At 38.4% G+C, this 12,081-nt stretch overlaps 1 protein-coding gene across 1 annotated transcript; it reads right to left on the reverse strand.

The window, feature by feature from the left end:
* Positions 1-1,793: 1,793 nt before the first annotated feature.
* Positions 1,794-2,639, reverse strand: LOC130506326 (uncharacterized). The gene has a single exon (XM_057000966.1). The coding sequence runs from the start codon at positions 2,637-2,639 to the stop codon at positions 1,794-1,796; it is 846 nt and encodes a 281-aa protein (XP_056856946.1).
* Positions 2,640-12,081: the final 9,442 nt, after the last annotated feature.

A 12,081-nucleotide genomic window follows, 5' to 3' on the forward strand; every position in this document is an offset into this window, starting at 1 on the left:
GTGGCAAAATAGATAGAAAACCAGATCAAGCAAGTGTTGCAAACAAAGGCTAAGGTAAGTCCTACACTTGATCAATTGGTTTATAATCATCTACCACTGTTATGATGCACTTGTCTTTGTCAAAAGGTGTTGTAACAGGACTTGACAAGTCCATGAAAGAAGAGACAACATGCGCAATCCATGTTATAAACCAGATGAGAGTTCAAGACACAATGCAGCCTAAGATGCTTAAAGAAGCAAAACCAGTGATGAAAATATCCTACCAAGGTAATGTCTAACACCACCTTTAGATACGGTACTGATGTGTTTGTTCATGACCCAGAGAAAACAAATGAAAGCTCTATGCTTACTGAAGTGTCAAAGGAAGAACAGAACACAAGTTCACTCATGAGCCACACAATGAGTGGAACCTGAAAATCTGAACAAAAGTTTGTTCAAGTGCTAAAACCTGAGGTAAATTTCACTCAGATAAGAATGATATATTAACTCCATGATAAGATTAATATACTTGTCTTGTCCAAGAGGAAGTGAAATAGGTACAGGAGACCAAGGTGAGAACAAACCAAACAAAGCAAGAGAATTTCTTGCTGCCACAGCTGAAATTAAGGTTCTTTGTTTCTTTGTTTTCATCAGTTTAAAATTTCTTTACTTTGATATAAATACTTGTCTTTGCCAAGATGTTTTGACCCAGGTATAAGCAAAGAAAAAGGCATTCCAAACCGTGAGAAGTTTTGCCACAAGATGCCTTAGCCATGATTTCAATAGATGCTTCCAGAAATCAGTTCAAGGAGATGCTGAACCAATGCCATTTAAATTCAGCATCAACAAGGAAATTTCTATGATCTTAAATTCTTATGAAATTTTATTATCCAGATATGATTCACTTGTCTTTGCCAGAAAGTTTTGATCCAGGTATAAGACAAGAAGATGTTCATACCAGCCTAGGGTAAAAAGGTGCAAGAAAGGCAGCCATCAATCCAAAGTTGTCCAAAGAAGAATTTAATTCTTCATAATGCTGAAGCACCTATGGTAACTCCGGCCCTAAGACATTCTGTTTATCAGACTTCACTATCAGATATAATTCATTTGGTCTTTGTCCAGAATGTTGAGAATTTTCAGGTTCAAAGAAGAAAGCTTTAAAGAAATCCCACCGGATACTCTTTTATTGCTTGGAGAATCAGTCCCAAAGATGGTCAACTATAAGACTACCAAAAGTGTGAAGTACCATCAACCTCAGAAGAGATACAATGTCAATGTCCAGTACAGAGGTGTGATCATTTCTCATCTTTTCAAAGAGGAGCCACCAGATGCAAAACCCATCCCCAAACCAAAACAATATCAAGGTAAGGCTTTGGAATCCCAAGAGAATGAAACCTGACTTGCTCTATTGTGTGTATCAGGTTATCCAGTTTTGAGGTCAAAACTTTTACAAGGGGGAGGGAATGATGAGGCCATCAAACCAGTAGCTGAACCAGAGGTCAACCCAACACCCTGCTCAACTAACCATGGCGCCAACCAGTACATATGTGCACTAAAAATGCCATATCTCATCAACCAGGAGGAAGTTTGTCACGAAACCAATTTTCTTGGATTCTACACTCAACAAGAGCACGCAGCGAATTGGTTTCATATCAAAAGGATTAATGGTTTGGAAGTTATGCTATTTTCAACTCAAAGGAGGCCCGACTTGCCTTATTTAGAAGATCAGGAGCATATAATATCTCACATCAAGCCGGTCCATTGATTCTTCTATCTTTCCAGCCAGCTTGAGAAGGTCCCTCTTGGTGCCTGTATCACATGGGTGCTAGAATCAATCTCCTTGGCTTAGGGAATACATCTGGGCGCCTGAAATGATACTCCTTGTGGCTCTCAGCTGTTGTCACAAACTCCTCACGTAGTAGCTCCTTCATTTCTGTCCAAGAAGCATCACGATCATACCACCAGTATGCATACTCAGTTAGAGTATCTTCAGCAATTAATGGTCTCTCCTCCTCTTCAATCTGATGAAGTTCAAACCATTGATCTAGGTCTTTCTCCCACTTCCAGTAAGCTTCTATTCCTTCATGATGGCCTGCGTATTGGATGTATCTTGGCTCATACTCTTCATCACTTCTTACAGCCTCATTTTCTTCTTCTTCAGCAAAGTCACGCTCACTTGTTGCTCCATCTTCACGGTTTGCTTCAGAGTAGGGTAAACTGACTTGGGAATCAGTTTCATCATGGTTTTCTTCTTCATGATCAGAGTACGGTATCTCACACCATGGCCTCTCTTCCACATATGACTCCTCATGATCTGAGTTATCATCAACACCATCTTCTGGATAAACAACTTCTGGTTCATTCTCTGTTTCTTCATGGTAGCTGTGTTCATCTAGCCTGATCTGGTATTCAGTTTCCTCTTGATACATCTCGCCCTCATGGTTAGATCTCTGGTCAGCTTCTTCTCTAGACCAATCTATGTAGCTGGTGTTGTCTTGGTACGGATCTGGTGGTTCTGGTTCAAGCTCTCCACCATCTGGATCATCATCATAATCAGTATTGGAACAATCATCTGTCCACTGATCTTCTTCATAACCACTTTCTTCATCAGACAGAAATTGTTCTTCTTGCTCCCAATCACTTTGTTCTTCATCTCCCATGGTTCCTGATATAACACAAAACTCGTGGGTTAAGTGTTCTAATGGATATAGGAGTCAAATACAAATGAAATAATAATTCAAAATGGCTAAACTATATGCTTGGACCAAAATAAAAATGCTATGCTTTGAATAATATATATTTTTTTTTTCTTTTTAATGCAGCAATATTATGGTATGCACGAAAAATGGCTGAATAAATCAAAATGTGATGCAACAATAATCTAATGCTTTTTTTTTATGCAAGTTTTTGAAACAAGAAACAAATATGGTAGTGCAGATTTTTCTGTGGTTTTCTTTAGGGAATGCAAATAAACACAAATGGAAACTAGACTTTGCAAATAAATGAAAAACACAATTATATTTTTTTCAAAATTTTCTGAATCAAAACAAGTCAAACTCGTCCTCTTTCTTTGCTTTTTTCTGGTTTTTTTTTAAAGCATGAACAAAAACAAGCAACAATGGCAGAAATGCAAAACAATTTTTTTTTTTTTTTTTTATAATGAAAATAACAAAAATGAAACAAGAACAGGATAGAAACAACCTGATAGGAGCCTTTCGGCTCTGATACCAGATGATACAGGCACAAAACTGAGCCTCACAAGGATAGATTGATGGAACCAAGCTGCTGGTCGTATAACTCTTTCAGCCTGGTCAGTTGATGGATTTGAAGGGGATTTGCGGATTGGATGTTAGATTGAATCTCTCAATCTGGTGGATGATGGAATGAAGTGATTGACTCTCTCAACCTATGATGAATAAAGCTATTTGACTCTCTCAAACAACCTAATTCACAGATCTAAAGAAAACAAAGTGCTTCTCACAACTCTGGTTTCTAAAGAACAAATCAGTTCAAAGACCAACTTTGAAAAGAAAAACAATACTTTTGTATTAAACTTAGATAAAAGACGTGCCTCTACAATGGGAGTTCTATTGAGCTTATATAATGCTCAAAATAAAAGAAATAAACAGAAATAAACATAAATCTTGCAAAACTAGCTGTTGGAGTAGTTTGGGGGATTTGGCTGAATGGATGGGATTTCTTGAGTCTTGATAACTTAGGCATGAACTGATGACATCTAGGAATATCCTGGTTCACTGAATATGTCTTCAAAGCTCCAAGGAAAGATGGAAAGAGCCGTTGGAGATCTTTGAATAAAATGTTGTTTGAATCTAAATAAGGTAAGCTGCTCCATATTCTTCTCCTCTTGGTGTGCTGCGATTTGAATGCTCTCAATATGTCTTCAAGCTCCTCTGGTAAGTGTCGAATGTCTCCTGGTCGCCATATCTTGGTTTGGTAATGATCAAACCAAACAATTGTCCAACTTTCCATATTTAGCTCCGGTTTGATTTGAGTGTATTCTCCAAGGATCTGCCTGATCCAGTGTGTGCTGGTGCTTCTTAAGGGGTTGTGGAGTGCTTCTAGGAGTAGCACAAAGTCTCCTGGACGCCAATATTTAGCTTGACATATTATATGCTCTTGATCTTCTAAATAAGGCAAGTCGGGCCACCTTTGACTTGAAAATGACATATCTCCTAAACCATTTATCCTTTTGATATGAAACCAATTTCCTGCGTGCTCTTGTTGAGTGTAGAATCCAACAAAACCGGTTTCATGAATTAATTCCTCCTGGTGTGTAAGATATGGCATTTTGATTGCACATATGTCCTGGCCGGCTTCTATAGCTTCTCTCAGCTTCATACTCTCCACTGAGCCAGATGATACAGATGATACCAAGCTGAGCCTGATACCAGATGATACAGGCACAAAACTGAGCCTCACAAGGATAGATTGATGGAACCAAGCTGCTGGTCGTATAACTCTTTCAGCCTGGTCAGTTGATGGATTTGAAGGGGATTTGCGGATTGGATGTTAGATTGAATCTCTCAATCTGGTGGATGATGGAATGAAGTGATTGACTCTCTCAACCTATGATGAATAAAGCTATTTGACTCTCTCAAACAACCTAATTCACAGATCTAAAGAAAACAAAGTGCTTCTCACAACTCTGGTTTCTAAAGAACAAATCAGTTCAAAGACCAACTTTGAAAAGAAAAACAATACTTTTGTATTAAACTTAGATAAAAGACGTGCCTCTACAATGGGAGTTCTATTGAGCTTATATAATGCTCAAAATAAAAGAAATAAACAGAAATAAACATAAATCTTGCAAAACTAGCTGTTGGAGTAGTTTGGGGGATTTGGCTGAATGGATGGGATTTCTTGAGTCTTGATAACTTAGGCATGAACTGATGACATCTAGGAATATCCTGGTTCACTGAATATGTCTTCAAAGCTCCAAGAAAGATGGAAAGAGCCGTTGGAGATCTTTGAATAAAATGTTGTTTGAATCTAAATAAGGTAAGCTGCTCCATATTCTTCTCCTCTTGGTGTGCTGCGATTTGAATGCTCTCAATATGTCTTCAAGCTCCTCTGGTAAGTGTCGAATGTCTCCTGGTCGCCATATCTTGGTTTGGTAATGATCAAACCAAACAATTGTCCAACTTTCCATATTTAGCTCCGGTTTGATTTGAGTGTATTCTCCAAGGATCTGCCTGATCCAGTGTGTGCTGGTGCTTCTTAAGGGGTTGTGGAGTGCTTCTAGGAGTAGCACAAAGTCTCCTGGACGCCAATATTTAGCTTGACATATTATATGCTCTTGATCTTCTAAATAAGGCAAGTCGGGCCACCTTTGACTTGAAAATGACATATCTCCTAAACCATTTATCCTTTTGATATGAAACCAATTTCCTGCGTGCTCTTGTTGAGTGTAGAATCCAACAAAACCGGTTTCATGAATTAATTCCTCCTGGTGTGTAAGATATGGCATTTTGATTGCACATATGTCCTGGCCGGCTTCTATAGCTTCTCTCAGCTTCATACTCTCCACTGGTTTTCTCATGATTTCTTTCTCCATGGTTGGTTCTGATTTGATGTCCTCATCAACAAGCTTAGTTCCAAATTTAAGTCTCGGATACTAAGCTTGAGGGGGGATGTTAAAGAGCAAGTTTCATGGTCTGATAAGCTTGTGCAAAGGCTTCTACAAAGGGTCATCAGCCGGAGTTGTGTGTATGAAGGCTCATGAGAAGCATGAAGCTGAAGGATCCACACTGCCATCCAAGAAGTTGTTGATACCATGAAGATGGTGCACTGGCCGAGTTGGGAACTCATCAAAAACAAAAGGGAAGTTCCCTTAAACACTTATTCTCTTTTCAATTCAATTCATTCATCATCTCATTGTTAAAAGCTTGAAATGATACTTAAAATGTCTTGATTGATTGTGATGCATTATTATGATGCAATCTTTGTTTCTTGATAAGTACTGATGCACCTTTGGGATAATGTATCAGGTACCATTGCTTGGCGCCTCACTGAAGTGTTCCTGGTCATCTCCTAGCTTCTCTAAAGAGGCTTTGAAGTCCATTGAGAGGGGGAGATTCAAACCGAGGTCTATGAAGAGGGCAAGCTTAGTTTGATGTATTGATCAGTCTCACTGGTGTTTGAAGAAGTTCTGGTCGCCTCCTAGCCTTTCTAAGAAGAAGCCTTGAAGCTGATTGAGAGGGGGAGTCCCAAACCGGTTCCATAAAGAAGTGAAGCTGAGGTGTGTGTGTGCGCAAAGCCTTGAGAGTTGCTGCACCAGTTTAGGCCATGATCCAGAACTTCTTGTGTCCAACCACACTGGTTCTAAGGCACAAGAGTTCATTGGCCAATCCCTAGGCTTTGGAGAGCTCTACTCTTTTTCCCTTGCAAAGTTTTGTCCCAATGGGTTTCTTTGCAAGGTTTTTAATGAGGGAGACTCTTCAGAGTTCCAAGCTTGACTTAGGATCATCTAAAGTCAAGCTTGAGGGGGAGTGTTGAACTGAAGAGTTCAATATAGCTTCAGAAGTAATCTGAAGTGTTTATCTTATGAAGATGAGTTCAAGAAGAGTTAAAGGAGTCATTAGAGTAATTTGGAAGAAGTGATGTAATAGTGAATACAGTGGGAACACTATTCACTATTCAGAATGCACTATACACTATTTGGGAGAGGCTTGGGTTACAAGCAAAGATAAACTCGACCAGAAGTGGGATAAGGCTTCTAAGAGAGTATCTTGGCAAGGCATGGAAAGCATCTACTATTACTAGCTGTTTATGGATAAGGTATTCAGTCAAAGACAGCCTGTACACAGCAAGAAAGGAAGAAGCTAAAGGTTAATAGTTGATTATGCACCTATCCAAAGAGAAGGGCTGATACATGTGCAATACTGGCCAAGTATTGCAACCAGGCGACCTCCACTTTACAGCCTGCCTTGACTGCATCTCATCCATCCAATTCAAACCATTTAATCTCCACTCTTGATTGCTTATCTTTAGCTTAGGGTTTTCTATGTATTTCCCTTGTATTTAAATCATTGCTGTCGCCATTGTGTTCTTTATGTTGAGAGAGTTTCTCTTCATCAATACACTTGGTTCTTATTCTCTAGTCTTGGTTACTTAATCTCTTAATCTTTATACACTCTCTACTCTCTCTCAATCTCTTAGTCTCTCATACAAATCATACTCGCCATCTCTATTCTCTCCCATACTCTTTCATATTCTCATCTGATTCTGTGTTCATCACTCAAGTACTTGAGCTCTGATAATCTTTTATCCAGATGATTCCAGATTAGCCTGTTCGGACATATGGCAATATCTTCATGATTCTTATCAAAACAGGATGAACCACGATCTAAGAAGCTTTATTTGGAACCACTAATCAGTGGAGAATAACCAGGAAGTTGAATAAATCTCATAGGAGTTTGTGAGTAAGAAGATATCCCACTTTCTATCCAGATGATTCCAGATAGCCTGTTCGGACATATGGCAATATCTTCATGATTCTTATCAAACCAGGATGAACCACGATCTAAGAAGCTTATTTGGACCACTAATCAGTGGAGAATAACCAGGAAGTTGAATAAATCTCATAAGTGTGTGAGCAAGAAGATATCCCACCTTCTATCCAGATGATTCCAGATTAGCCTGTATCGACATATGCCATATCTTCATGATTCTTATCAAAACCAGGATGAACCACGATCTAAGAAGCTTTATTTGGAACCACTAATCAGTGGAGAATAACCAGGAAGTTGAATAAATTCCACAGGAGTTGTAAGTAAGAAGATATCCCACTTTCTATCCAGATGATTCCAGATTAGCCTGTTCGGACATATGGCAATATCTTCATGATTCTTATCAAACCAGGATGAACCACGATCAAGAAGCTTTATTTGGAACCACTAAATCAGTGGAGAATAACCAGGAAGTTGAATAAATCTCATAGGAGTTGTGATTAGAGAAGATATCCCACTTTCTATCCAGATTGATTCCAAGATAAGCCTGTTCGGACATAAGGCAATATCTTCATGATTCTTATCAAACCAGGATGAACCACGATCTAAGAAGCTTTATTTGGAACCACTAATCAGTGGAGAATAACCAGGAAGTTGAATAAATCTCATAGGAGTTGTGAGTAAGATATCCCACTTTCTATCCAGATGATTTCCAGATTGGCCTGTTCGGACATATGCAATATCTTCATGATTCTTATCAAACCAGGATGAACCACGATCTAAGAAGCTTTATTTGGAACCACTAATCAGTGGAGAATAACCAGGAAGTTGAATAAATCTCATAGGAGTTGTGAGTAAGAAGATATCCCACTTTCTATCCAGATGATTCCAGATTAGCCTGTTCGGACATATGCAATTATCTTCATGATTCTTATCAAAACCAGGATGAACCACGATCTAAGAAGCTTTATTTGGAACCACTAATCAGTGGAGAATAACCAGGAAGTTGAATAAATCTCATAGGAGTTGTGAGTAAGAAGAATTCCCACTTTCTATCCAGATGATTCCAGATTAGCCTGTTCGGACATATTGCAATATCTTCATGATTCTTATCAAACCAAGGAATGAACCACGATCTAAGAAGCTTTATTTGGAACCACTAATCAGTGGAGAATAACCAGGAAGTTGAATAAATCTCATAGGAGTTTGTGAGTAAGAAAGATATCCCACTTTCTATCCAGATGATTCCAGATTAGCCTGTTCGGGACATATGGCAATATCTTCAATGATTCTTATCAAACCAGGATGAACACACGATCTAAGAAGCTTTATTTGGAACCAACTAATATCAGTGGAGAATAACCAGGAAGTTGAATAAATCTCATAGGAGTTTGTGTAGAGAAAGATATCCACCACTTTCTATCCAGATGATTCCAAGATTAGCCTGTTCGGACATATGGCAATATCTTTCATGATTCTTATCAAACCAGGATGAACCACGCATCTAAGAAGCTTTATTTGGAACCACTAATCAGTGGAGATAACCAGGAAGTTGAATAAATCTCATAGGAGTTGTGAGTAAGAAGATATCCCACTTTCTATCCAGATGATTCCAGATTAGCCTGTTCGGACTATGGCAATATCTTCATGATTCTTATCAAACCAGGATGAACCAATATCTAAGAAGCTTTATTGGAACCACTAATCAGTGGAGAATAACCAGGAAGTTGAATAAATTCATAGGAGTTGTGAGTAAGAAGATATCCCACTTTCTATCAAGATGATTCCAGATTAGCCTGTTCGGACATATTGCAATATCTTCATGATTCTTATCAAACCAGGATGAACCACGATCTAAGAAGCTTTATTTGGAACCACTAATCAGTGGAGAATAACCAGGAAGTTGAATAAATCTCATAGGAGTTGTGATAAGAAATATCCCACTTTCTATCCAGATGATTCCAGATTAGCCTGTTCGGACATATGCAATATCTTCATGATTCTTATCAAACCAGGATGAACCACGATCTAAGAAGCTTTATTGGAACCACTAATCAGTGGAGAATAACCAGGAAGTTGAATAAATCTCATAGGAGTTGTGAGTAAGAAGATATCCCACTTTCTATCCAGATGATTCCAGATTAGCCTGTTCGGACATATGGCAATATCTTCATGATTCTTATCAAACCAGGATGAACCAATATATAAGAAGCTTTATTTGGAACCACTAATCAGTGGAGAATAACCAGGAAGTTGAAAAATCTCATAGGAGTTGTGAGTAAGAAGATATCCCACTTTCTATCCAGATGATTCCAGATTAGCCTGTTCGGACATATGGCAATATCTTCATGATTCTTATCAAACCAGGATGAACCACGATCTAAGAAGCTTTATTTGGAACCACTAATCAGTGGAGAATAACCAGGAAGTTGAATAAATCTCATAGGAGTTGTGAGTAAGAAGATATCCCACTTTCTATCCAGATGATTCCAGATTAGCCTGTTCGGACATATGCAATATCTTCATGATTCTTATCAAACCAGGATGAACCACGATCTAAGAAGCTTTATTTGGAACCACTAATCAGTGGAGAATAACCAGGAAGTTGAATAAATCTCATAGGTTGTGAGTAAGAAGATATCCCACTTCTATCCAGATGATTCCAGATTGCCTTTCGGACATATGCCATTATCTTCATGATTCTTATCAAACCAGGATGAACCACGATCTAAGAAGCTTTATTTGGAACCACTAATCAGTGGAGAATAACCAGGAAGTTGAATAAATCTCATAGGAGTTGTGAGTAAGAAGATATCCCACTTTCTATCCAGATGATTCCAGATTAGCCTGTTCGGACATATGGCAATATCTTCATGATTCTTATCAAACCAGGATGAACCACGATCTAAGAAGCTTTATTTGGAACCACTAATCAGTGGAGAATAACCAGGAAGTTGAATAAATCTCATAGGAGTTGTGATTAAGAAGATATCCCACTTTCTATCCAGATGATTCCAGATTAGCCTGTTCGGACATATGGCAATATCTTCATGATTCTTATCAAACCAGGATGAACCACGATCTAAGAAGCTTTATTTTGGAACCACTAATATCAGTGGAGAATAACCAGAAGTTGAATAAATCTCATAGAGTTGTGAGTAAGAAATATCCCACTTCTATCCAGATGATTCCAGTTGCTGTTCGGACATATGCCATATCTTCATGATTCTTATCAAACCAGGATGAACCACGATCTAAGAAGCTTTATTTGGAACCACTAATCAGTGGAGAATAACCAGGAAGTTGAATAAATCTCATAGGAGTTGTGAGTAAGAAGATATCCCACTTTCTATCCAGATGATTCCAGATTAGCCTGTTCGGACATATGCATTATCTTCATGATTCTTATCAAACCAGGATGAACCACGATCTAAGAAGCTTTATTTGGAACCACTAATCAGTGGAGAATAACCAGGAAGTTGAATAAATCTCATAGGAGTTTTGAGTAGATATATCCCACTTTCTATCCAGATGATTCCAGATTAGCCTGTTCGGACATATGGCAATATCTTCATGATTCTTATCAAACCAGGATGAACCACGATCTAAGAAGCTTTATTTGGAACCACTAATCAGTGATAAATAACCAGGAAGTTGAATAAATCTCATAGGAGTTGTGAGTAAGAAGATATCCCACTTTCTATCCAGATGATTCCAGATTAGGTGTTCGGACATATGGCAATATCTTCATGATTCTTATCAAACCAGGATGAACCACGATCTAAGAAGCTTTATTTGGAACCACTAATCAGTGGAGAATAACCAGGAAGTTGAATAAATCTCATAGGAGTTGTGAGTAAGAAGATATCCCACTTCTATCCAGATGATTCCAGATTGCCTGTTCGGACATATGCAATATCTTCATGATTCTTATCAAACCAGGATGAACCACGATCTAAGAAGCTTTATTTGGAACCACTAATCAGTGGAGAATAACCAGGAAGTTGAATAAATCTCATAGAGTTGTGAGTAAGAAGATATCCCACTTTCTATCCAGATGATTCCAGATTAGCCTGTTCGGACATATGGCAATATCTTCATGATTCTTATCAAACCAGGATGAACCACGATCTAAGAAGCTTTATTTGGAACCACTAATCAGTGGAGAATAACCAGGAAGTTGAATAAATCTCATAGGAGTTGTGAGTAAGAAAAGATATCCCACTTTCTATCCAGATGATTCCAGATTGGGCTGTTCGGACATATGACAATATCTTCATGATTCTTATCAAACCAGGATGAACCACGATATAAGAAGCTTTATTGGAACCACTAATCAGTGGAGAATAACCAGGAAGTTGAAATAAATCTCATAGAGTTGTGAGTAAGAAGATATCCCACTTTCTATCCAGATGATTCCAGATTAGCCTGTTCGGACATATGGCCAATATCTTCATGATTCTTATCAAACCAGGATTGAACCACGATCTAAGAAGCTTTATTTGGAACCACTATCAGTGGAGAATAACCAGGAAGTTGAATAAATCTCATAGGAGTGTGAGTAAGAAGATATCCCACTTTCTATCCAGATGATTCCAGATAGCTGTTCGGGACATATGGCAATATCTTCCGT

Source organism: Raphanus sativus, unplaced genomic scaffold, assembly GCF_000801105.2.
Source record: "Raphanus sativus cultivar WK10039 unplaced genomic scaffold, ASM80110v3 Scaffold3120, whole genome shotgun sequence".
Classification (NCBI taxonomy): Eukaryota; Viridiplantae; Streptophyta; class Magnoliopsida; order Brassicales; family Brassicaceae; genus Raphanus; species Raphanus sativus.

Bases quoted from the DNA above. Each gene is read 5' to 3' on its own strand.
- LOC130506326 (XM_057000966.1), bottom strand. From the start codon at position 2,639: ATGGGAGATGAAGAACAAAGTGATTGGGAGCAAGAAGAACAATTTCTG.